General features: G+C 38.8%; 1 protein-coding gene across 1 annotated transcript in view; it reads right to left on the bottom strand.

Annotated features, from left to right (window-relative positions):
* POU6F2 (POU class 6 homeobox 2) overlaps positions 1 to 27,177 on the bottom strand; it is a 418,399-nt gene that overhangs the window by 6,922 nt on the left and 384,300 nt on the right. The window contains exons 7-9 of the mRNA XM_042471002.1: positions 6,668 to 6,874; positions 2,643 to 2,811; positions 694 to 862 (exon numbers count right to left, since the gene is read on the bottom strand). Of these exons, the coding sequence (XP_042326936.1) occupies positions 694 to 862; positions 2,643 to 2,811; positions 6,668 to 6,874 (545 nt within the window). The remainder of the gene's footprint in view (positions 1 to 693; positions 863 to 2,642; positions 2,812 to 6,667; positions 6,875 to 27,177) is intronic.

Raw genomic sequence — 27,177 nt, 5'->3', positions numbered from 1 at the left:
GCTTCACTTTCAAGACCTTTAACTCTATCAAGACTATTTTGTTTTCATTATTTTGTTATGCTCAGAGCACAGTTTCTCTCTCTCTCTCTCTCTCTCTCTGAATACCTGTTCTTAAAAAAAATACTTGCGAGAGATACACGATTAAAAGTCTGCAAACACTGCCATTGATAAGGCATTCATGCATGCATGCACACACACACGCACACATCCCCGTCTCTTCAGCATTGCCCAAGAAAATCATCATTAACATCTTAGATGTGAAGTGCAAGCTATGGTAGTACAGGCTTAAACCTAGCAGGGAGGCATCCATGAAATATTTGTTCACTAACCCCATCTGTAGAAAATGGCACAGTATGAAGAGGGTCAGCTGGTGCTTATGCAGCAGCAGCGGGGTCTCCAGCTCCAGTATTGCATTAAGTCTCAAGGCCAGGAACATATTTATTGTTCCTCACTTGTTACAAAAAGGAAAGTGGGCAAGGGAGGGGCAGCGAGGGAGTGATGAAAGTTATTTTAAGGACAGGTGATGAAATATATTTTATCTGTTCAATAACAACAGCAATCACTCGTCTGTGTCTTCCATACAAAACAGCTCTTTTCTATGGACATGCGATTAAAGACAGCAAACAGTAATAGCAAACCCTAAGAGAACAAGAAGAGAGAAACAAAAGGAACATTTACTGTGTCTCTTGTTACCTGCAGATGGCAGATTGACTGTAGGCTGGACCTTCTGTGGCACTTAGAGCTTGACCAACTTGTGTCTGGGTAAGACCAAGGGACAGGCGTCGGATTTTAAAAGCTTTGGCAAATTCTCGGATTTCCTCAAGGTTCACCCCATCCACCTCACCGGAGGCTGTCTGGGGATCTGGGGAAAAATAGAAAGCGATTCAAATATTTCACACTATACAGAATGAAAATAATTTAATTATTTCCTCAATGAACTACAGTATAACCGCTTTTATCCATATGTCTTTGGAAAGCAATTAAATATTTCAAACTGAGTTCCCAACTGAGAGTTGAAAGAGGGTTATGAAAGAAGAGACAGCCAAATGGATGTCTAGATTTAGTTCTTACATTTACAACTAACCCTCTTTTTGTTTTGTCTGAAGCTGAAGATCGTATTTAAGACGTTCCCATCATGTTCTTTTAACAGGATTCCACTTACAGACTGGAGTCCTGCATCACTGCAAACAGTGGCCAGTGAGAGTGCTGAGCATTCTCAAGTCCAACCATCCTCTGGTAAAGCTGACATGTGTTTTATTTTCTCTTTGGTCGCTTGGATGATAATACTCTTGATGCCATAAGAATAAATTGGCCTTCTCCCTCTGTTTCTGTGCACTGGCACAGCTTTTGTCCACAGAAGAGCACATAATAAAAACTGTGCTCCAGCGCAAAGCTCTTTTGGTGCTGGAAACATGGTCAATTTAGGACTTATCAAGGGAAATGACACAACAGCTGGAGAATGGTATCTCCTCTTCCTTTCAGCAACTGATCCCTTGCTAAATGAAAGCATTCTCCAAGCTGGTGGAGACAGCATGGGACTGGGATGGTGGAAGATTTCAAAGGATTGTTCAATACTGCGTGTAGCGAAGCCATTCCCTCGGCATGATGTCGCTATTGTTTTCCATCTCATTCCCAAGCCTTTCTGATGTGAAATGTTTTAACACAATAATCCACCCATGTCTCTAAATGCAGGTTATTAGAGGTCCACACCTGACTACGCTGGTAATGTGTGGGACAATATATTATAATGTCTGATGCCTGTTAACTGTTGAGAGTTCAGTATTGTCATAGAGCTACTGCAGTAAAATTCCTATTTAACGGCTTTATGCAAAACATCTTACTCAGATTAGAATTTCCTATAAATCCTCCTAACGCAGTAGAGCAAAGGCTTTAAATCAAGTAGCAATTTTTTTTTAAATCAAGGGGAACTAGGATAGAGCTAGAATTCTAACCACGAAGGAAATTCTTCTTGCTTTCCTTCTGCATGGAAGGACTATTGAAGATTTTACAAAAACCTGTGCATCCCTTTTAAACTGTTCCTACTACATCTTTATTCCAGTCTTACTATTAGGAGTTCAGACAAATGATTCTGAGCCATCTCTCGTCCAGTGATTATATCAGTCCAGATCTGTTTGACTTTAGCTTCTTCTGAACTGCTTTCAGGGTGACCATTCTCTAAGTCGGACAGAGGGGATGCTTGGGCTTCCATACTTTGCTGGACTGTAGCTCCCAGTAGTCTTCACCACTAGCTAAAATGTCTAGAGAGGAGCAATAGATGCCCACCTCTGTTCTTACTATTGCTGCTGCTGCTACTACTACTATAACAACTGCCTTCACCACACATTTACTGACTTGCAATATATGCTACTGCATATCACATGGAGATAATTTTAAAGCATTATTATAGCATATATTTTAATAATTTTATTTTGAAATTTATTTCTAGCTGTCTTGGCAAGAAGGCAGATTATAGGTATTTAGGTAAATGAATAAAAGCAGAAAAAGAACCAGGCCTGGGCATTTTCTACTATTTAGCAGTTAATAGAGCTTTGATTTTTCCACTTAGCAATAGGAGGGAAGAAGGTTTGGAGGCAATGGCTAAGAGAAAGAGGGTAGAATAAGGTCGTGAGGATTATACTTACTGCTAACTAACTGGCCAACACTCAGAGCGGAAGATGAAGAGGAGGAGGAGGAAGAGGAAGAAGCCTGACGCACAGGACTCTGAGACATAGATGCCTGACTGTGAGCCAAATGTAGAAGATTGGACTGTGATGCTGCTTGTCCCACTTGTGTCTGAGATGGCTGATGGAGCTAAATGCAAAACAAACACAACTTCAGGAAAGAAAGAAGTAATAAGATGTCATCATTGTGCTGTATGTTGCATTTAACACAATGCATAGGAAATGGTGGAATTATTTTTATTTTAAAGGGCTACCAAATTAGCAGAAAACAATTCTAAATCACAGTAAATAAATAAGCAGTAAAACACACACACACACACACACACACACACACGAAATTAATTCAGTAGCAAAATATCAGGTAAAACTGAAAGCAATAGAATCACCAAAAGTCAAAGACAATTGCCAGTGTAAACATGCTCCTTGGTTGCCTTCATTTTCCTCTGACTACATCTAATACAGAGACATGTTACATTGCTGAGCCACAGCTGATAGTTCTGCTACAGAGAAGACCCTCTTATCTTTCCTCACCCTCCACACAACGGCATTTGGGGAGGTGCTGAAAAACTTATCTCCAGAGACTACAGTTTGCAAGCAGGTATACAAGTGTGGTATAGTGGTCTGAGTGCTGGACTAGGATGCTGGGAGACCAGTACTTCGAATCCACGCTTGACCATGGGTGACCTTGGGCAAGCCATATTCTCCTAGAGCAAAGAGCATACTCCCTTCTGAAAAATCCTGCCAAGAAAACCACAGGATAGTGTTGCCTTAGGATTGCCAGAGGTCAGAAATGATAGAGGGCAATTTAAGCTGTTTCCCACTGTCCTCAACGTGACCTGTTTACAGGGCCAAATCCCCAATTCAAGGGAGGGGTGACCTCGAGATAGAGGGAAAATGAGAGTATTTGGTTTAATGGGCAAACGGGGTGTCAGCCAGCTCAAAATTTGAATTACGATATGCTTTAATTATACTGTGTTAACACGGGCTTCTCAGTCCTGACATCATAGTGTATGGTGAACATCTTTAGGTTTTGAATAAAGTTTTCTGTTTTAACCATTGAGACTTGGATTTCTGAACTAAATCCTAACCTATGCATGAGAAAACCCTGGGAAATTCATGGGTTGCCATAAGTCAATAGGTGACTGGGGGAAACTTACACCCACAAACACATATACTACTTTCTTAGAGGTTGATGTTACTTTCTTTCAGTAACCTTGCTACTACAGTATCTTATGGTGATGACAGACTGTTCATTGGCCTCAGAAGCCCTTTCCTTTCCTTTCTTTTCCTTTTCTTTTTCCCTTTATAACTGGCCCCACAATTTAAAGATCTGCCACAGAAATTTCCCTCAAATTCACACATCTTTTAATAAGCACTGGGATTTCTAGGAAGTTTCTACAATGGAAAGTTTAAAATAAAGAAAGTGGGTGAGGTGGCGAGGACTGTTGTCATCACTAAAAGACAGTTGCAAAGCAAATATGTTTGTATATATTTTACATATTCTATGTATTAGATTCAGCTAAGCAATTGGTGATGGCTTTGTAGGGTCTGTTTGATGTCATTTAATATCCCACCTCTCTCCCAATACCAGAATACAAGTCAGCTCACAACATAATTACAATCAGATATAACTCAGGCACACCATAAAATATGATATCGGATACAGCAGATTATCATGTTAACACAACAACAAAATTAGAAACTATTTCCAAAGCATACCACTGAACAAATAAAATAAACGTACAGCACATTAAAAGCCCTTTCCTTAGCACCTATTTTCAAAAGCTCGGAATAAAAAGGTATTTGGACCATGGGGGAAATATAACAGGGTAGAGTGAGATGTGGGCAGACTGGCTTCCCATGGAAAGGAGTGCCACAACCTGGGAACAGTCATCAGAGGCCCATCTGTATTACAGAATTATAGCACTATTTTTCCACTTCAACTGTCATGGCAATATCCTAAGGAATCCTGGGATTTGTGCAATGGGTGCTCAGTATCCACGGGTTCAGTATCCATGGATATGAGCAACTGCAGGTTGAAATGAAGAAATATTTAATTTTTAAAAATCTGCAATGGCCAGGCTGAGAAGTAGTCCCAGGGCAATAGCAGAGGCTGCTGTGGCAAGACCCAGACAAGCCGATGCTTTCCTCTGCAATGGAAGTCAATCCAAAGCCATAGTCAGAACTTAATTTTTTTCCTCACTTTATTTCTCACCTTCACATCACAAAGCCACTGCCAGAATTTAAACCCCTGCCTCACTCAGTTTTCCACTTTTTCACAAGGAAACCTCTGCCAGAATTTAAACCCCTTTATCACTGGTAAACCTCCTTGCCCCAATCCTTCTGCTGCCCTCCCTGAGTTGAATGGTGGCGAAGAAGTTTAAAATCAGGAAGAGGCTTTGTGATGGGAAGGTTGAGAAGGTGGAAAACAGAGTCAGGAAAGGGTTTAAATTCTGGCAGAACCTTCATGATGGGAAGGTGGGAAAAGGTGCAAGAAGAATGCCTTTGTGGTGCGTGGACCTTGTTGCCCAAGTAATCTTAACTGTTGAAAACTGACTTGAGCATCTGTGGTTTTTGATATTTGTGGGGGATTCTGGAAACAAACTGTTGTAGATACCAAAGGTCCATTATAATTTAGTGTAGTTTAAGTTATTTATTTAATTTATATGCTGCTTTTTTCCTGGAAAGGGATCCAAGGAGATTCACAGATACATAGAGTTTTAAGGCTGAAAATTCTAAATGCCCCTCTCTGAAATGTAAACCCCAGGATTATATAGGATGTTGCCATTGCAGTTAAAGTGGAACATAGCACTATAACTGTATAGTGTGAATTGGCCCTTAGGTCTTCCCCTGTCTCCTTATCAGATGTTGCTGGAGGGATGGTGGAGAAGCATCTTTGAAAACTTCTGTGGGAAGATGGGGTCCTTAAAATAACTGGGACCCAAAGCCTGTGGATTTCAAGAGCTTGGCTGGCACTAGAACAATCCAAATCAGAGGACTTACGATGGTTCTCAAAATGTAATGCAGTGCAATGCTGGGGAACACTTTCAGCATTTCTCTTTGTAAATGCCTTAAGGCACTGGAATGGTCACACCTAGAAAAAGCATACAGAGGCCCTTTCACATTAGTATTATAGCACAATGATTCAATGTTAACTGCCATGATTCCATTCTATGAAATCCTGTGATTTGCAGTTTAAGGAACAACAGTTAGAATTCTCAGACAGAGAGTTCCAGTGCTTCACCAAACTAAAAACCCCAGAATTCTAGAGGATGTAGCCATGGCAGTTAAGTGGAACCATGACAGTGTAATTATGGAAGGGCCCCTGAGCTATGATGATATGTAGCCAGTACATTAGGCTCATTCTGTTTCATGGCACAGTATCGTATGATCATAGAATCACGGAAGAGACCACAAGGGCCATCCAGTCCAACCCCTTGCCATCCAGGAACTCACAATCAAAGTATGCCTGATAGATGGCCATCCAGCCTCTGTTTAAAGACCTCCAAAAAAGGAGACTTCACTACACTTCGAGGAAGTATGGTCCACTGTCAAAGAGCTCTTACTATCAGGAAGTTCCTCCCTTTTCCTTTAGCTTGCATCCATTGTTCCATATTGGAACAGTATAATGGATTAGATAGAGGGAGCAAATGGGAGCTGGAGATTTGAAAAAATCAAAGATAAAAGTCTTGCTCAACACTTTCTGGCTGGTTTAGTGGCTGGAACCTTGATCCCTGAAGAGAAAAAAATGGCTTTGTGACTTCTCCCCAATATAAGATGAATAATGTCTGTATCTTGAATATTTCAAAAGCATATCTTATTTAAAGTGGAATATAATTTTTTAATGCTTAAAATTGTGAATGGAATATAAATTGTATTACTTAACATAGTGAATTGGTGGTGAATGAGGAGAAAGAACAACATCTAATAAAGATATTTCTACTATTTGTCAATTAATTTAGGAACTAAAATCTGTTACACATTACCTGCTGGCCTGGTTTAAGTGGCGAGAGTGTGATTCCCTGGGTGTTGATCACTGGCAAAATTTGGTTTCCAATGACAGTTGCAATGATTTGCCCCTGGGCATTGGTCAATAACTGTGGCGTGATTGGCTGCACTTGAAGGCCCTGAGCTCCTCCTGCTGCCTGATTGGATGGGACTGGATTAGGCATCAATGGAATCGTTCCAATAATCTAAGAGAAACAAAATGTGACATTTTATAGGTTACAAATATTTTATTGTCAAATTGTGTGATCATAGAACATATGTGAGCAGAGAACATTTCCGTTGACCCAAAGCACTTTAACTAATAAAAAAACTTGGATTCTGTAACCAGTATTTCTACCAGGCATAATATATGGTTTAAATTTGTACACTGCAGTGGTATTCAAATGTATTTGGTGGAGCTCTGGGTTGCATAGACAGCTTGCCTACTGCTATGGATCTTCTGACCTTAGAAAATGTACTTTTTTGGATTACATCTCACAGGATCCCTAGCTAGCACAGACAGGGAATCCCAAAGCTCCCTTTTTCAGTGAAGGAATTTTCCAGGGGGCAAGGAAACACTTCGGCATAGTGAACCTTTATACTGAAGTTTACCTTTATACTGAATTTGCAAACAATTTAAAAAGATTTTCCTGTGTCTTTATTTTATAGTAGCTTTTTGAGGTAGACTATTTTGACTTGAAACCTGCCTTTCCTGTCATCTGCATATGATCTTGCATAGCAATACAGAAATAAGGATGATTGGATGTTATCTAAGACACAGTTCATGATGCTATTGGACTGTTCCTGTAAACATTTTCAGTGTGCGTCCAAATTATGACTCACTACATTGTAAAAAATGTCTGAGAAAGATGTTGACCTAAGCCATGGATTTCCACAGTATCGAAATCTACATGCCCACATGAATAGCTACTCCACATCAAAGAAAGAAAACAAGACAACTTCCGCTGGCTTGACTGTATACTATAAACAATAGTGTAGGCTGGTAAGCTCATACCACTATATGCAGATAATTTCATACAATATATTCTTCATATTGATGAGGAAGCTAATTACTTTTACTAATATTAAAAATACAGCATAATTTGTGAGTTGTTATTTGTCCATCGAAGTCATGAAGTGGGTGACATTTTACAAATAGGGAGTTAAAAAATGAGCTATGTTTTTACAGATACAAATCCACTGCCATCCTCAGGTCATAAGCTAATAGTTGATACTTTCAGGATTCTGCAAGTTACAACTGTGCCAAGATTCAGCATCTTGGTGGAAACAAGGAATGTATGACTTCTACCCCATGTGTGTTGACTAAGTATTGATATTATCCATTATATTGGTGGTAATCAGTTCTGGCATTCCTGGAGGGTTTTCCTTTTAGGTTTTTTCAACCTAACAACCTCCACTTGGGACCTTTGATGAAGCTGAAGTGAGAGCTTTCCAGATTTCAAATCATGCTTGTTCTCCCCACTCCTCTATTTACATTGTAAAGTATCCACAGCTATGTCCAACAGCCTCTTTCTGGATACAGCCACCCAGAATAAAAATTAGCTCAGGGCTTGGCACTCCTGAACTAGAGTTAACCACCCAGTCACATTAGGCATTCACTCTATTATACTTAAAAGACTGTTTCCAGTATGAGTATTAATTTACTGTTGCCATTCTGTGGAAACTCCTTTTGTGGTTGAAGTTGTTGTCCTCAAGATAAGCACATTATGATCTTTACACTCTATCTGTGAATACTGCCATGTCAAAGTGCCTTTCTGGCAGCCACAATGGTAGTACATAACATCTGAATCAGTGGAAGTAACTGGAGTTTCTAGCCAGTCCAATGAAATATTATTATGCTCAAATTTGACTTAATACAGTTTCTGAACTAGGCATGCTCAACAATTCTCCATTGTTGAAAAAGCAAGACATTTACCTTTTAAAATTTCCCACAGGAAAACAAAAATCTATGGCAACCTGCGCTGACATTTATGTAAGTATTTTGGAAAGATGAAGAGCGGAGATTACAGTTTGGCATTTGAAGCTATGGTCTGCTTGTTCAAAATTTAGCTTAGTGAACTAAGCTGTCTCCTTTAATATTTTGCACCCTGTAAAACTGAAAGAAGACTAAACTGTAAACTGTGTACAGTATGAGCGATGGAAGCCGAAAATCAGAAGCAGCAAAAGCGAGTATGTCTTAGGGCTCTCAAAATCTTTGTGGCCTGCAGCCTCCATCAGTCATAGCCAGAATAGCCAATGGAAACTATCAGGCAGGGGAAAATTAGGGCATTAAAAAGGCATTTTCCCAGGAAAGTTGAGTGATTGTGGCAGAGATTTTCACATACATTGTGATCTGAGAGGGTTTATCCCAGGAAGAATCAGGAATGCTCCAACAATAAACCATTCAAGGGGAAATCTCACAAATGGTTTGTTGCTGGAGCATTCCTGGTTCTTCCCGGGATAAGTCCTCTTAGATCATGACGCCATCTGAAAATCTTTGCTGCGGTATGGTACTTTCCTGGGAAAATGCCTTTTTAATACTGATGAGAGGTACTGGGAAATGGAGTCCAACAGCATCTGGGAAGACCATGAGCCGCCCACCCAATATACCATGCGGGGGGGGGGGGGAGTAAAGAAAGATTTATGAAGGTGTTCTGAGAACTTTATTATAGGGCAATGTATTAATTCTGAAAACTAACTTGCCAGCTAACTAACAAAGGGCCCATAAAGACAGGCCAAAATAAAGCTGCTTTGGGTCACTTGGAGGTATGAGGTTTAAATGATGCATGCGTCCTAAGAGGCCAGAAGCCACGCCAAAGCTACGTTGCAGTCTTTAGGACTGGAGCATAGCTTTATCGTGGTTTCCAGCCTCTTAGGATGCATGCAGCATTTAAACAGCATGCCTCCAAAGTGATCCGAAGCAGCTTAATTTTGGCCTGTCTGTATGGGTCCTAAGATGTACTCTGAAGGCACTGAGGCACCAACATACTTAACAAGGTTAAAAGCCAGATCCTCCAGTTAGCTCTTGTATTATTTGCTTGTAAGCAAGAAGTCAGAAAAAACAAAGGGTTGCTCCTTTTTTAATTAATCCTGATATATGAGCACAGTTAATAAATATTATGAGTGGAAAGTAGAATGCATGCAGCTATGATGGGGACATATCCTGAGTTATACCCTGGGAGCTGGTGATGTATGTGAGGAAGGGGATTTTGGGAAGATATAAATATGACTGCCTTTTCATAGCTAATGTGGTCAGCTCTACCAATTCAGAATGCAAATGATCAGGACTGTGTTAAGTATAACCTGAAAGCCTTGGGGTCAGCTGTAGTGTACCTTTTCTTCATCAGATATTGTCAAATTAGAAGAATTATCTTTCTTTTTATTCTGTCAGCAATCAGCTTTCAAAATAAATAAATAAATAAATAAATATATATGGGCAGCTGTGTGTGTGTGTGTGTGTGTGTGTGTGTAGGAATCTTTGCTTCGCATGTCACAAAGGACATGGCCTTGAAGTGTCACTTCTGGGCCTGTAACTTCAGCCAGCAAGACTCCAGTCCCCACAAGGCAAAAAACTGCTGTGCTAGTTTTATCAGTAATAGAAATGTTTGCATCCACATTTAAAATGCATTTCTTGGATTGCAGTCAGGCATTTCAAGAATGACATTGCTGAAGTGAACAGTTTGTAAGGTCAGAAGCCAGAAGACGGGCTCTTGTTCTGAAGTGTGTTGTTTTTACTATGAATGAGTTATAGTGTGTGCAGTCAAGGAGTGCAAGGAGGTGACTAAAGCTTTCACCCCAATTGGAAAATTTAAAAATGAAACATTATAACTATCTTCTTCCTCCAAAGTGCCCCGACAAAAAGAATTACTGTATATACTCGACTATAAATTGACCTCATGTATAAGTTAAGGGCAGGTTTGGGAACCAAAATTATGGATTTTGATACGAGCCATGGATAGGTTGAGGGTAAAACCTAGGGGTAGACAACAAAGGATGTAAAGGAGGAAGCAAAGGAAAACAATGCCAAAGAATTCACAAAATTCAAGCAGGAATAACTGTTTGTGATCACTCTAAAGGCCGGATGGATGAGAGAGTAGAAGGGGTCAGTGTTTACACTCTTGCCTGTCACCAGTTTGGTTTATACTTCTTCCTTCCTTCCTTCCTTCCTTCCTTCCTTCCTTTCTTCCTTCCTTTTTTAAAATAAGAGTTAAAGTACAGTACTTACATTGGCCCATGGATAAGTCAACTCAGGATTTTTTTGGTGAAGTTTATAAACTAAAATTTGTAGACTTACACATGGGTATATACAGTACACTTCCATGAATGGCATAGATGTTAATCCAGCAATTCACTTATAAAATACTGCAAGGACTAATCCTACAGTTAAGCTATGGGTGAAAATTCTCTCTTTCTCTCTCCCCAAATCTATACAGACAAGAAATGTACTAGAGAGTAGGAAAATACTTTTAACCTTTTTAGATACTCAGGAATACATTTTAGTCTTAGGCTGCATCCACACTGCAAAAATCATTCAGTTTGATAGCACTTTAACTGCCACGGCTCAGTGTTGTGGAATTCTGGGAACTGTGATTTATTGTGGCACCGGAGCTCTCTTACAGAGAATGCTAAATGTCTCACAAAACTACAATTCCCTGAATTCCAGAGCATTGAGCCACGGCAGTTAAAGTGGTGTCAAACTGCATTAATTCTGCAGTTCAGATACAGCTTCTGTCTCAATCTCTTTCACTTCCAAGTAGGGATTGGTGAAATATCTGTCCCTCAACCCAGGTACTAAACCTTGAAAAAGTTACTTTTGGGGCCATGATAACTAGAAAACAGAGTCAGCATGGATAGCAGCTGCACTGCCCAGAAGATTTCAAAAAACAAATTTGCCAAGTTGTATCTCAACCACTGCAGATAGAAAGGAAATACAGTAGTACAAACTGCAGTAAGGTGTTGTCATGCTTCCCCAAAGTCTGTGAGTTGGAATATTAATTTGAAACTGTTGCTGTGGGATTAATATGTAAAATGGTGCTTTCTCTGGGGTCGCTCCAAGACTCTGGAGCCATTTGCAAGCCTACATTTATTAAGCTTTTAATTGTATTTTGATTGATGGGTTTTAACTGATCTGTTTCTATGTTTTAATTATAATTTTGTGTCGTATCTGTACTTTGCTATTGTTACCTCCTCTAAACACTATGTCTAATAGAACAGTAGAATACAAATTCAATAGACAGATAGAAAGAAAGCAGTATTAAGGGCTTGCATTTAGATGGATATTCAGTGTTTTATTTCTTAATTCATTTGAGCACTTAAAAAAGAAAGAAGGAAATGTATTAGAGAGCTTAGGCTTAAAGTCTTTTGTCCTGGATATGGCAGTTTTTTATGGGAATGTACTTCACTTTATATGGAAGCATTGGCTGGATCATAGTGTCTTCCTTGAAATTTAATTCACTGGTTGTTTAAAGCCAAATATTTATGTCTGAAAGTTTTGGAGGTATAACAGAAGGAAATATTTTATTAATAGTAAAGTTGCCTTTGGGCTCTTATTTGTTCTTTCAATTATTCAGACATAGCTCAAAGTAAAGGCTCAGTTTTCTATCTTGTTATTCCCTAAACTCATTTCATAATGAAGCCTTGAGTCTAGGACCTTACCCTTTTCACTTAGCTACTCGAAAAGCACAGTTTGGAAGTGTAAAGATTACAAACCTTGAAGACAGCATGAGAACAACAAAAAGAGAACCAACATGGATCTTGTCTTTTAAAGATCACAAAGAGCTTCCTAATCTTAAAAATAATTTAAAATCATTAAGACATTTCGAATGATATTCCTACATAGCTGTCACTGTTTGCAGACTGAAGCCATCAGTATGAATAATGATATTCTACATTGGGAGATTTTAACACCTAAATTTCATTTCAATCTTCTAACAAGATAGCATCCAGTTAACAATAATGTTGGTATAGTAGCTGAATGACACTGTGCTATGGAATATAAAGAGATTGACTTTCTTTCCCCTTTGCTTCTTTGGTTAGGACTATAACTATAAATCACAGTCCTGGCTTCCTTAAAATCCAAAATGTTTGTCTTATTTACTATGTTTATAGCAACATGCCATCAATATAGAGTCTTTGATATTTGTGCGTGTCTCTCTGTGTAAAAGCTAGAACCTGGGGGCTTTGTTTTGCATAATGAAAGCTATCTGCCACTTGTTATACTATTAGCTTGAAGCCAATAGGACTCAACATGAATTATTGGCTTTATGAATTAAGTTCCTGTGTAAATCAGCAACCTTCTCCTTTATTATAAGCATCAAATTTTGCTCTGCTGCTGTTCTGGTATGCAAATAATAAATATGTTTTAAATAATCAGGGAAGTAACAAAGCTATTTGTGTGGCAGAAGTTGTGAAATTGTTGCCTATCCTGATATGACAAGAGGCATTTTCTGTTGTACTGGTTTCAGGACTGGACTGCAATCCTGAAGACCAGAGTTTGAATCTTTGCTCAGCCATGGAAAGCCACTGAATGACCTTGGGCAAGTCACACTCTCTCAGCCTCATTCAGCAAAGGTAAATACTGTACCCTTCAAATAAATTGTGCTAAGAAAACGCTGTGATAGGTTCGCCTTAGGGTTGGCATAGGTTTGAAACAATGTGAAGGCACAGACAACAACAATTTTATGGAAGGTAAAAAACACATGAGTCTGGGGACATTAACTCTGTGGCTTTTCTTGCAAAATGCCCATGTTCAATTCTTGGCATTTCCAGGTTGGACTTCTCTCTGAAGTTGTAGAAAACTACCAGCAGTTAGTATGTACAATCCTGAATGAAAGGGACCAATTGTTTCACTAAGGCAAAAACCAAAAAGCACATTTTTGTGTGAGTCAGTCTCAAATCTACATATGGATTGCAACTATTGACAAGACTGTAGAGAAAATGAGGCTACTGAGAAACAGGAGGGATGCATTACTATGTTCAGTGTCTGTTGCAAAATCTAGAACAAAATAGAATGCAACAAAAATAACCTGAAAACCTCGGAGGGAAATGTGGCCCATCATGGCCCAATGGAGATGGAACATGCTCAGTTGCCACAGAATGTTGACCATGAGTTGGAAACAAAAACTAGGTGGCTAGAGGGAGGGGATGGATAAAATGGCCCTTTTGGCTGGAACATTGAACAGGAATAATCCTATCAGGAAATGACAGTTCATTTTTGCTGCAGATCTCATGTGTGAAATTCTGTTACAGAAAGTCCATTGAGCCCCTTTTCCCCATAGAGAAAGTCTCTTTAAAGTCCTATACATGGACAGATGACTATCAGGATAAGGCTCACTTCATGCAGTCCAAATTCAGGTGACTGGATAATATTCACTTCTATTGCTAGTGCATGAAATTTGGCCCTATTCATAAAACCATCCAAATTGTCAGGGATTTGAATGAAGCATATTAACTGAATCTCAATTCATATCAAACCATGGTTTCCTACAAAACTTGGAACTGTTACTTGCTCAGCTTGGAAAACGATTCCTGAGTTAGGATGGAATTCTGTAACCATAGTCCAAGAAGTGTTACAATCTCTGATTTTGGTGTAATGTCTGAACTGGGCAGAGTATTATTTCAGGAAGAAAGTTGTGCTGTTACTTCCAAAAGAGCTTCATGATTTCATCATTCTCACAGTAAGTCAGACTCATAGTCTAATTTACATATACGTTTTCCCATGTATGTATAGATTCGGAGGGAGTCATTCATCCATTTATGCAATATTATGCAGCTCCCAAAGCCAGAGAACCCAGTTTATTTCTTTGATTCAAATGTTGACATAAATTATTCAATATGTACAGTGATTATAAAAAAGCAAACAATTCCTTACAGCAAATGTTAAGTAAATGTATTGAAGGCTATACCAAGATGGGGTACCTAAACTGGCGGAGTTACTCTCATTAAAAGAGATGATTTAAAGTTTGTGTAGAACTGAAAACCAGAAAGAGCCAGGTTGGCCTGGGGTGGGGAGGGGGAACAGATAACTTTTTTTAAAGAAAGACATGTTATCAAATATGCATTTGTTTATCACAGTGAAGTTTTATGATTCAAAGCTGATTCATATATATTTTATGAAGAGACTATCCATTGTGGTAGCAAAATTAAATGTATTTTGAAACTTGTAGGTGACATTTATCTGTCTGCTCTATCAGAAACAAAGTTGTCATATTCCATCGAACATATATTACTTTTTCAATTTCCTGCCAGTAATGTTTCTTTAATGTTCTTTAAGGTGAGACTACAGGATTTCTCATTTCTCACAACAAAGACCATAACTCATTATAATGATGCTAATGAGAGTTGCCCATGAAAAGCTGTATCATCCTTTTCATAGGTGAACAATCTTTTATCCATGACTATCATAGCATTTTGTCTCACACATACACACACGCTTGTAAAAGGAAGCTTAAGGCATCCTTGCAAATGCTCTTCCCGTTCTTCTTCTGCATCTCTCTTCAGATGTGCATCAGACCAAAAATGTAGGCACTGTTTCTGTGATGATTTAGGCTCCTTTGGAAGGCATATGTGATGAGATAACAGAGATAGCAAATCTATTGAAAGTGGCAATCTTTGATCTCCCTTTCTGATGTTGGCATCTTGTCTGCTTATTTACTTAAATTAAAAATGGAGAAACACTTTTTGCATGGCAGGCAGTATAACAGGTATGATTCTGGCAAAGCCAGACTCATGGATGCTTGTAGGCCTCCAGCACCATCAACCAAAAGGCATTTTCTGGCTACTCTGTCTCTTTCTCCATAACCTAACATGGAAAAGATAAGCAGAAGTTGTGGAAAAAACCAGGATAGGAGGACTACAAATGGAAGATGTTGTTGCCTAAACCTACACTTCTGTGAAAGAGGCAGAGCAATAGCATGATCAAGGCCTTATCTGGAAATTTCTATTGATTTCATTAGAGTTGCTTTCACACCTCAAAACTACAAAACAGTCTGACAAACCTATATCATCTTACACAAGTATCTGAAGGTTTCTGGACAGTGTCACAAACTGCATCTATCTGTATCCTATTTGATCACGCCTCACAATTATTTAACAGCTAATGTACCTGTGGTTTGATTTTAACTTCTGCAGTATATCTAAATAAGTGGATTTAAATCCACGAAAGCCTGTGAAATCCATGCAAGCTTGTCCTTCTCCACCCTCCCTCTCTTATTTTTTATTCTTAACACTGAATTAGAGTAGATTTAAATGTGCCCAGAAGCAGAAGGAAGTTGAACATTCTTTTATTTAGAGTCATTCATCGTTCTGAAAAGGCCAACAAATACAGTTGACAGGAATATAATTATTGTTGAGATTATCAGACACATACAGCTTCTTAATGAAAAATTAATTGGGGGTCCTAAGTAATTCCATGGGAACCTCTTATATTGACTTAAGGATTCTGTATGAAGGTTTATAGTTTCATGGAAAGGGCAACCATTTTCCCTCGACTTCAGCAGTGTAATGCGTTAACTGACACTTAACACCATAAAATAAAAATGAAATAACCTTAAGGATAACATTTTCTTCTGGTGTTTAATGAGACTCACTCTATTAACTTCAAAGAGCTTGACAATGTTTGCTTCCCCTTTAGTTGATCAATTTTTAATTCCTTGGTATTTGGGGTGCCATGACCCTGCTAAGTCTCTATTTGTCTATATAGAAAAATAACTTTTAAAGTTTTTTTTTGCAACATGAATGAAGAATGGAAGAAATGTCCTCTTCTCTGAAAATCAATGTGTCCAAGCAGGGACATAGGGAGCCTGACTGCCAAACACGCATGTATTTCTTAATACCAAAGAAATCACTGTACTTAGGAACATACTTGGTTGCAGCCTTGATGCATACACATACAGGACAGAAATGAATCCTGGAGTTACTTAGTATATCCAGACTATGCCACCTTGTGGATTGTCTCTGAAAGGGGTAAAGGGGGAAGCATCTAAAGTAACGCAGGGAAAGAAAGTTGAAATTAATGTTATGATGTGATCCAACCAATAAGATGAAATCTCTGCAGATGATTTCTATTTCTAATCCAGACCTGTTAGCATTATGTGGATTTACTTTCTCTGTTTTCCTATCACTTTAAGTCTATCTGTCTGTCTGTCCATCCATCCATTCTGTTGATTAAGTCACATCATAGCTTGAGAAACATATTATTGAGAAATCATGCCTCTAAAGGCTATATTTAAACTTTTTTTGAAGTTGGCTGCAATGACCTATTTATACTTTTCTCCTTCTCTGCTTCATCTCTCTCTCTCTCTCTCTCTCTCTCTATATATATATATATATATATATATATAATTTTTACATTTTCCCTGGTAACTGGCCTCTCTCATCTTTCACTAAACTGTCTCCCTGATGTCCTGATCACTCTCTGATCTATTTCTCTTTTCTTATCTCCTGGGTGGATGCTAATATGACACATCCAACCTCTAAAACAAACTATTTATTCTGAGAACTGGCGATGTCAGAGTATTTGATGCATCCAACATTAAAATTGATGTTTATTTGGATATTGGCTGCGTTGTGCCTAGATATATATATATATCCTGGGAAAGGGGGGGGGAAGAGAGAGAGTTTGAGAGATCGCTATTTTAATACATGCTACTGAAAGGAAATGGGAAGGTATGAGTTTTTTCTTCAATGAGGAAGAAATACTGAGTAAACGTACAGAGCTGTGGGCAGACCCAGCTGAACTGTTGGGGAGAGTGAAGTAGCTACTTCAGACAGAAAATGTGTGGTTCGCAAAAGGTCATCCAAATGTTATTCAGTTTTTTATTGCAGCATTTTTTACTTCTCGATAAGGGAAGAGGTGCTTATGAAAGTTTCTGCCTGAGGTGCCCAAATAACATAGCTAGCTTTGGGTGCCACACACCTTGAATGGGTCAGGAGGGGTAGTCCCCTTTTTCAGTCTCTGTTTCAGGCAGCACAATTACTTGGGATACTACATAACTTGACAATCTAGCTGTTTTCCCCAGCTTTCATGTATTATTATTATTATTATTAAACTTTATTTCTAAAGCGCTGTAATTATACATATGTACTGAAGAGGAAGCACATGGGCAAACAGCTGCTGTGTTTGTGGTTCCTGACTGCCCCTGATATCGCCTCTAAATTCTGCCAATGAGTTCTTCAGAAAGGGGAGTAAGGGCTTGGATTTAGTATTCCTCTTTAGCAATATTTAGGGGTAACTCGGATACATATGCAAAAATGGGTCAAGTCCAGTATCTATCAATGTAGATAAATAATTTGTATTATAATAAATTAGATATGACATTTAAAAATGCCTGCTACGTAACGATCTAGCAGCCTAAATACCCTAAAGGCAACCAGATCCTGTCTGATCTTGGAAGCTAAGCAAGGTCAGGTAGGGTTAATAGGATTTTGTAATATTCAGCACAGGAGGACTACTTGTTGGTAAAGCATTTTGGCTTCATGTAATTATTCAATGTTCAATTCTGAGCATCTCTAGCTATGGCTGGGAAAGGCTCCCACCTAAAACTTCTCCAGCCACTAGTAGTCCAAGGGCCTGAACAGACAAGCCAAATGAAATAGCTTCCAGCAGCTTTGAAGGGGAGCTATTTAAATGCCGCATGCCTCCAAAGTGGCCATAAGCCACACCGAAGCCAAGCTCCAGTCTTTAGGACCGCAGAAAAAAGGAGCCAGAATAGTCCGACTCCTGGTGCAATTGGTCGGCCCCTTCACCTATGGCCCACCTTGGGAGCAGGCCATGTGGAGAGCAGGGTTCTGATCTGCTTCTGGCTAGAGTGGACTGGACTGCTCTTTCATGCCCGTCTCTTCCACCACCAAATGAATAATGCTGACCTGACTTGAGTATCATTTAGTTAGTTCACTTTTATCTATATCTACCTATAACCCAGTGATTCCCTTCCAGGTGCTTTGGATTTCAGCGCACAGAATCCCAGACCATTGACCAAGATAGGTGAGGCTTCTGGGGGCTGAAGTCAAAAACACCCGGAGGACCAGAGTTTGGGAATCCTTGCTGTAGACTGATCCTTGGGAATTGGGTATAAAATCTGAAACAAATAAAAAGGCATGTGTGGACTTTAGTGTTGATATATCTTTTATTATTGCATTTATTTTATTTCCCTTTTGTTAATTTAACCAGATATAGTGTAGTTACATGTGACAGTTTATCAAGGAATAACTTACCAAGATAGGCCTATTTAGGGAATCCTGGTATTGTATAGTATATGTCTGTAACTATTTCTGTATAAAGAAAAATCCTGTTTTTGTTCTCAGATACTTTTAACTAGAGCCAAATTTTATCATAAAATCAGCCTCACCACTTACTAGATTAATGCTATAGATTATTAGGGGTTTGTGTGTCCACTGTGGAAGTTACACTGTAAATCAACTAAACGTAAATTTAAATGTTATCACAGTAATGCTGCCACAGTAAAGGTTATCAACATTTGCTGTCAGATTTGGTCTGTTCAAAACCTGATCAATCACTTAATAAGATTAACAAAATTATATCCATTTTTAAATCGTTGTTATCATCATCGTTGTGTATTTATATATTTATTTTTGTTCTGCTCCAGCTAAAAGCAGAGCAGCATACAATAATCACGATTTGTAAAGCAATCCATGAAAACGGAAGTAAAACAAACCAGCCAGAATCAAGTCAAAACCTGATGGAGAATTCATTCATCCATGCTTTGATTGCTGGCAGATCTTCTTCTCCCCTTGAAGCTGTTGCCTTGTAAAATATATTTGGGAGGAATTACGAATAGGAATACAAATATACAATGTGTTTGGGATGAATATGACTGGAATTATGTTCACTGATCTATGACAACAGGGAAAAGTCTGTTTGCTTTGTTTTGGAATATTGGAAGCATCATAGGCAGCCCTGCAGAGGATTCATTACAATTCAGCCTGGAGATAAATGAAGTTTAATGACTGATGCCAAGTCCATCTTCTGATGTAGCACATGAAACTGATAAATAGAACTCATAGAAACTCCTGTTGAGTGTCCATAGGAAATGACAAATCAAGGACAAACCAAAGCTATATACCCACACCTTCAAAGGAAGTACAACCCAGCCATGACATAGCTTTTTGTGGGTTTTTCGGGCTATGTGGCCATGTTCCAGAAAAGTTTCTTCCTGACGTTTCGCCAGTATCTGTGGCTGGCATCTTCAGAGAATGTTTGCCTGGAAAGGAATTGGGTATATATCATGTGTGACCTGGAAAGTCAGAAGTGAATTTGCATGTATATTGTTATTGTTGCTAATGGCAGGCCTCAGGGTGGAGGGTCTGCAAAAGAGGATTGATGTCTGCTTGATAATGCTCATTGTCTGCTGGGAGATTTCTCATTTGCATTTGTTGAGTCTTTGTCTTGCTATATTTCAGGACTGGTAGCCAAACCTTGTTTACTTTAACGGTTTCCTCTTTCCTATTGAAATTGTCCAGGTGTTTGTGGATTTCAATGGCTTCCCTGTGCATCCTGACATGGTAGTGGTTGGCATGGTCCAGAACTTCAGTGTTTTCAAACAGTATTTTATGCCCAGGATGGTTTGTGGCATGTTCTGCTACTGCTGATTTTTCTGGCTGGCCCAGTCTGCAAGTGTCTCTCGTGTTCCTTGATTCTTGCTTGCACACTGCATTTGGTGGTCCCTATGTAGACTTTTCCGCAGCTCCATGGTATGCGGTAAACTCCTGCAGCCGTGAGAGGGTCTCTCTGGTCCTTGGCTGAGCGCAGCATTTGCTGGATTTTCTTCGTCGGTTTGTAAACCATTTGAAGGTTGTGTTTCCCCACCACTTTGTCTATTCTCTCTGTGACTCCTTTGATGTATGGTAAAAATGCCTTCCCTTTGGGTGGCTGCTTGTCTTCACTTCTCTGGGTTTTCCTGGGTCTGGAAGCCCTTCTGATGTCTGAGCTGGAATAACCATTGGCCTGTAGAGCCAGGTCCAGATATGACAGTTTGAACCATCTCAACTTAGATTGCAAATGATCTTGATAGTACCTTGTTGAGATTATAGTTCAGTTCGTTAACTTTCATCCACTCTTGAACTGACTCCAAACACTGGTTTATCTTCCTGTGATCAGAGATAGGAATCCATATCATTTATGCATAAATGATATGCATTCCATTATGCAGATGTAAAACTGCATAAATACACTTCACACTGTTAATAACTGGGTTTTGGGGACTAGGTAAAGCTGCTGTACTTAAATGGCATAGGATTTTCAGTTCAAGGAAGACCAATGATGTTACTATGGAGGTAGATCAATGTGGGGAAAGTAAGGCCTCTGAACCCCACCTTTCTATTCCCCAAAGGCCCTTGACAGTGCTTTAAAGTGCTTGATTCACCCAACTAAAAAAATGGCCAACCTTTGGAGGGATTTTTTTGTCCCAAAACTATGCTTGTGTTCTATGTCTTCTGGAACCACCCTGGCACTCTATCCAAATCTACCTCCATTCCCCACCCTGCTCATAGTTACTATGTTCTTGTCTGTCTCAAGTTGAACATTGACATGAAGGAGGTTTAAACATGCTCTTTAAATTACCTTTTGAGTTAATCTGATTTCTTTCCTATAACACTATGATTATTTGTGACTCAGTCAAATGTAGTTTTTCTTTAATATAGATACTTTTTTCACATAATATTCTTCATTCTTTTAATTTTCATACAGCTGTGGATTTTGAAAGTCATTTTGTCTATGCATTTTATTTTACCCTTCATGTTTCATGCATATGAAATGCATTGTATACATTCAATGATATTTTCTTGAGTGATCACCACAGTTGAGACACTGGGGCACATGAATGTTTTCCATATGTAAACTTATGTCTATTGTTCATTATTTCTTTTCCAAGAAGAAGCTTGTGAGTGTGATTATTGTTATTATTGAGAGTGAAACCACAAGCATTTGTGCGATTGGAAGTGGTAGCAAGCCAAGGCCAAGGTGCTCACATGAAGTTTATAGTACACTCAAGTATCTATATTATATTTGGTTTAACCTTGGATTATGAATAATGTAAAGTCAAGCATGGGAGACAAAACAAGACAGAATTTATAGATTGGACTTAATGGGAGTAGGCATTGTTAAAATGCATTGAATGACAGTATTTACTGCAATATCCTGCTTTCTAAGGAGGAGTTGATTCACAGAGTTTTGTGCAGCAAACATTCTTTATCTATTCTCTCTATCCCCTGGAACTCTTCACCGAACAACACATTTTCCCTTTCCTTATCTCATGGGTCATTCCACTTTTCACTTTGAGGCCAGGAAGTAATCACTATTATGTTCAACACACTTTTCCCCCTCAACAGAATGCAGATGTCACAATCTCTCCCAATCTCTCTTTTTGAGAGTCAGTACAAACAGCATGTCCGTCTGTGCTGAAAACCACTTCAGAATGGGGCCACACTGTGTGAGTGTCTATAAAGTTTGAAAGCTTCTTACTGCATGTGCAGTCCAATCGTATTGAGACCCCTTCCAGGTAGTGTCACTCATTTTCTGTGTATGGGACTCTGCAAAATCATGACAGCTCCTACAATGAGAGGTTCACAGACATAATGGCATTGGTGTTGAGCAATGACACAAATAAGTATTCTTCTTTGGCTTCTCTAGAGAGGTGGCCGTCTAGGTGTTTTGTCCTCCAGATTTTTTTTTCTTCAAATCTTCCATTCCCAGAGTGGTTTTCCATGTTCTGAGGAACAATCATGGTAGTAATCATGTGCAACATGTCCATGCTGAGCCATTATTGTCTTAATACAATTAAACTTAGCATTGACTGCCTCAAGATAGTTTGGTCCTTATCCTTATTTGTATGACCTTTAAAAAATTGAATTCAACCATGAGGTAGTAAACAATCTCTCAAAACTGAGAGTTCTCCTTATGTTCAGGCCTTCCATATAATCTTCACTAAATAACCAAACTACTTTACAGGATTAAGACATGTTAAGCAATAGGTTATGCGCGTATTGAAAATGCATCTAAGAAATTTTCATGAGCACTTACTTCCTAATTTGGATATTTTAGGTTATTTTTGCATTATTATTATTATAGTACTAATTTATTAGATGTATGTTCAGTTTTAACTAACAGTCATCCTCAGTTCATAACATTTATAAATACATAATAGATAAACCAAGAATATAAATGTTGTAAGTTAATCACATGTGTACATTTCATAATTGCCTATAAAATTAGGATCAGTCTGTCTAAATGGAATTTAGTAGGCTAAATGTTTTGTGCCATTTTGATGGAAAACTCCGTAGTTATAACCAGTAGTAGGTTGACTAGGGGCCCTTTCACACTACATAATTATAATACTAAGATTTCACTTTGTCATGACTATATCCTACAGAATCCTGGGGTTTGTAGTTTGGGTTATTGAGTATTCTCTTGCAGTAGGCCTCTCTGCAAGGGAATACTCAATAACCCTAAACTGCATAGCCCAGGATTCTGCAGGGTGAAGTCATGGCAATTAAAGTGGAATCATTGCAGTATAAATATGTAGTGTGAAAGGACATGGGTCTTGCTTTAAAATAAATGAAAAAGCAACCAAAAATGAATGAATTAGTTATTCAAATAAATAAACATCTAACAACTGAATGAAAAATCAAGTATTTTTTTCCATAATGAAAACGAATGGAGCAACTAAAACAGTTTCTAGTCTCTTGTGCAAAATTTAGAGGAGTAGTTGTACATGTGTTTTGGAACTTCAGAGACCTGCTATGTTGTCTTCTGCAGGTCAGCTATCACAGTTTGTTCCCCACACCTCAAGGTTCCACAAGAGGAATGAAGCCAGGTGAGAGAAAACAGCCAGAGTGGAGGAAACACATAAGAAAATACAGTAGGAGAGAGAAGGTATAAACCTCCACCCTCCCAAAACCAAGTTTGGCTCTAATTATCCACTTTTAATATGACTGAGAAAAATGTCTTTGAAGACACCATCACAGTCACATGCAAATGCCCTCTCCCTTTTGCACCTAATTACAACCAACAAATCAAAATAATTTATGGAAGAATGTAAGTATATAATGTCTATGTAGAAATAGCTCTGAGTACAATAGGCCTTACTTCCAAGTTGCTGGAAACCATTAATGAAGGCATTGCAGCCTTAATTTATTTCTAATGGTGGCAGTGGTAATGATTAGTAATCTGACTTTTAAAATGGAAGTTGTAGTGTGACAGTACATGCAATCAGGACTTCCTTATATGAATCTTAATCTGCCTCCTTCACACTTATGGCTATAATATATACCTTAACAGACTCAATAGTCCTGAAATCTCCTTGGCAATAATTACAACTTGTTGTCATCGATGTTGTTTGCCTTCAAGGTGTTTCTGACTTATGGCAACCTTAAGGCAAATCTATCACAGGATTTTCTGGGGCTGAGTGTGTGACTTGCCCAGTGCGTATCCATGGTTGAGCAAGGAACTGAACTCTAATCTCCAGAATCATAGTCCAACTCTCAAACCAATAGTATACCACACTGGATCTCCAGTAAAACTCTAGCCTATGGTTATTCTGTGCCAATGTTTAGATCTGCTATGAAAAGTCTGGGTTCCATCTTCCTTGAAGCATCCGAGCACTGAGCTAAATGTGGTTCTTCTATCACCCAAGCTACCTGTGGAACCTAACTGGTGGCAGCGGTGGTAAAAACATTAAATGAAATAAGAGGCTAAAGCAGAAAATGCCTAAGGCAGTAAGGGTAAAATGGGACTGAGCTGCCTTAGAGGAGTTTCTGTGAGGCAGCTCTGCCTGAGGCAAGCAGACTGATTTTAAAACTCCCACAAGACTAGCAAGAACCTGGACACAGTTATGCTCCTTAAGGATACACAGCATACTTTCCTGAGCCATAGTATATGATTCAGAGCATGCTGAGCAATAAATTAGCTTATTCCTCCTGCCCACATGACAGGAAAGAGGCTACACCAACTGCCCCAGTCTTTCATTCCGTTATTCTCTTTAGTATTTGCATTCTGCCTTTTGGTATAAATAATGAAAGCATTTAACAAGATCAGATAATTAATACAGGTAATAGCAATAGAGCAAATAAAAGCAACCATAATTAAGCACACTTGTTAAAAAAAATAAAAACAGCAGCAATCTTATTTAAAAGTAGCATCCCAAAAGCCCACTGGAATAAAACAGTCTGATACCTCCTAAAAGGCAAGCAGCAGTGAACCTTTCTTGAGGGACTTTCCCAAATTCCATGAGCCATCACTGAAAAAGTCTTATGTATTTTACATTCATTCATTTTATTTTATTTTATGTATCGTCCCCTTTCTCAACATGAGACTTGTCTCTTACACTCTTATCTGATCTCATCTTATCTTTGAATCAAGTCTTATCACTAATGGTCACAGTCTGCACATCTGAAGCTACAGGGTTCACTGAAGGACCTTGGGAAGCTCAAATGGAATGGGCAGTCCTTGGGATGCTCAGGGCACATGTTCTATTAGGATTTGAAGGTCTAAAACAAGTCACTTGATCTTGGAGTGGAAAGAGACTGGTAACTAATAAAGATGGCAGAAGAAGAAGAAAAAAGACCTGATCTTTCATCTCCAGACAAATCCTGCTAGCAGCATTTTGAACCAAAGACCTGTCCTCAAGTGCACTGCAACTAAAAGTACAACAAAATAACTTAACCTCAATGTGATTGTGGGAGAAACAAGTGTGAACAGCCTCCATTCATCCAGATATGCATTCCTGGCATAAAAGGAAAAGGTGGTGTACAAAAAGTGTATCCCCAGACTAATGTAACAATATTATTTATTTATTTATTTATTTATTTCTCTTCCTTTCTCCCAGGATGGGGTCCAATGTGGCTTCCAGAGGTTTAAAACAAGATTAAATTAAAATCTTATTTCAGAAAAGTTTTTTTAAAAATTAAATAGCAACACTATCAAAAGCCATGGATAAAACAGATTGCCTGAGGCTAAGGAACTGTCGAATTAACAACTGTAAGCCGCTCATGTGAAGAGCCATGTATACTGCTGGTGCTACATCTGAATACATAAATTGATAATGATGAACATAATTACTACTAAAAGATTTTTAAAATAAGATAAGATAAAATAAAACATTCTACTATAAATGCACTACTGCTATGCAAATTACGACTCAAAGACCTGCCTGAATAAAAAGATCTTCATAACAGGTGAGAATTGACTTTATTAATTTAATAGGGGAGTAAGCTTTCAAAGCCACCTTAAAATTTTTCTCAACAAATACACAATCGGGCTCTGAGTTCTCTCCTATCCCGATTGTAACAAAAAGAAAAAACAGAGAAAAAACAAAACCCTACTATTAAAGATCCAATTAAATAATCCTACTGAAATGACTAATACCCCAGCCACATATTATTACATTGTTACAGGAATGGAACTTTCTGCTGCCACTGTTGTTTGTGACGTAAGGGCGCCCAAGCGCCCACATGCTTCTGGGCAGAAGAAGCATCATAAGGCTGCATTGCAGCCTTTATGATGCTGCAAAAAAGGAGCCGCCTAGAGTGGCTCCTTTTGGAGAGCGTGTTTGTGTTGCAGCATGCAGATGCTGCAGCACAGATACAGGGCTTGCAGGGATGGCTGCCCGTCTGTACTTCTAGCCGCCCGTCTGTACTTCTAGCCGCCCGTCTGTACTTCTAGCCGCCCGTCTGTACTTCTAGCCGCCCGTCTGTACTGCCACATCCATGAAAAAAGTTTTGGTTTTTGAAATATTTCAGATTTCAGAGTTTTTGGATAAGGGTGATTCATTTTTACCAGTGCTGCCCCTGGTGAACCAGGCTGTAGAATCAAGAACTTGAGATGTCTGTGTGGGAAGTGTCAAGTGGCTTCCATCCCTAAGACCAGGCTGGAAGGATTAAGCCTCCTTGAAAGGATCTGGAAAAATTAGACCAACAAGACTCCTATGTAGTTGAGTCTCCTAGAAAATTATTAATCAAAAATATACTAAATGATCAAGTACTAAAAAAGATTAAGACAGCTGTTGTCATTGAACCAGCTCAGGAAGCCTGCAGTCTGTCCTATGCACTTAGTTGGGAGTGAGCTACACTGAACTCTTGAAGAGCACTTCTTAGTACACACTGTGCTTGTAAGAGTCTTCATATTTAAAAACGTTTAAGTGATAATGGATGGGAAAAGTAAATTGCCCTCCCTCTATAAGTACCTCTAAGTAGCAAAATTACTATCAACCTGTCTGCCAATGTTGATTCCCACAACATATAAACAGTTCTAGGGTGCCTGCAAGAACCTGTATAATATGTATAGCGGCATGTGCAGAAATGAGAAAAGTGTACGGTTGGCCCTTCTTATACACAGATTTTTTTATACATGGTTTCAAGCATCCACGGTTTGAAAATGTTCCGAAAAAGTATACATTTCAAATATCAAACCTTGATTTTCCATTTTTTATAAGGGACACCATTTTGCTATGCCATTATATTTAATGGACCTTGAGTATACACGGATTTTGTTATACTC

Source organism: Sceloporus undulatus, chromosome 6, assembly GCF_019175285.1.
Source record: "Sceloporus undulatus isolate JIND9_A2432 ecotype Alabama chromosome 6, SceUnd_v1.1, whole genome shotgun sequence".
Taxonomy (NCBI): domain Eukaryota; kingdom Metazoa; phylum Chordata; class Lepidosauria; order Squamata; family Phrynosomatidae; genus Sceloporus; species Sceloporus undulatus.
The sequence above is the reverse complement of the archived record's forward strand: the minus strand, read 5'-3'. Positions and strand labels throughout refer to the sequence as shown.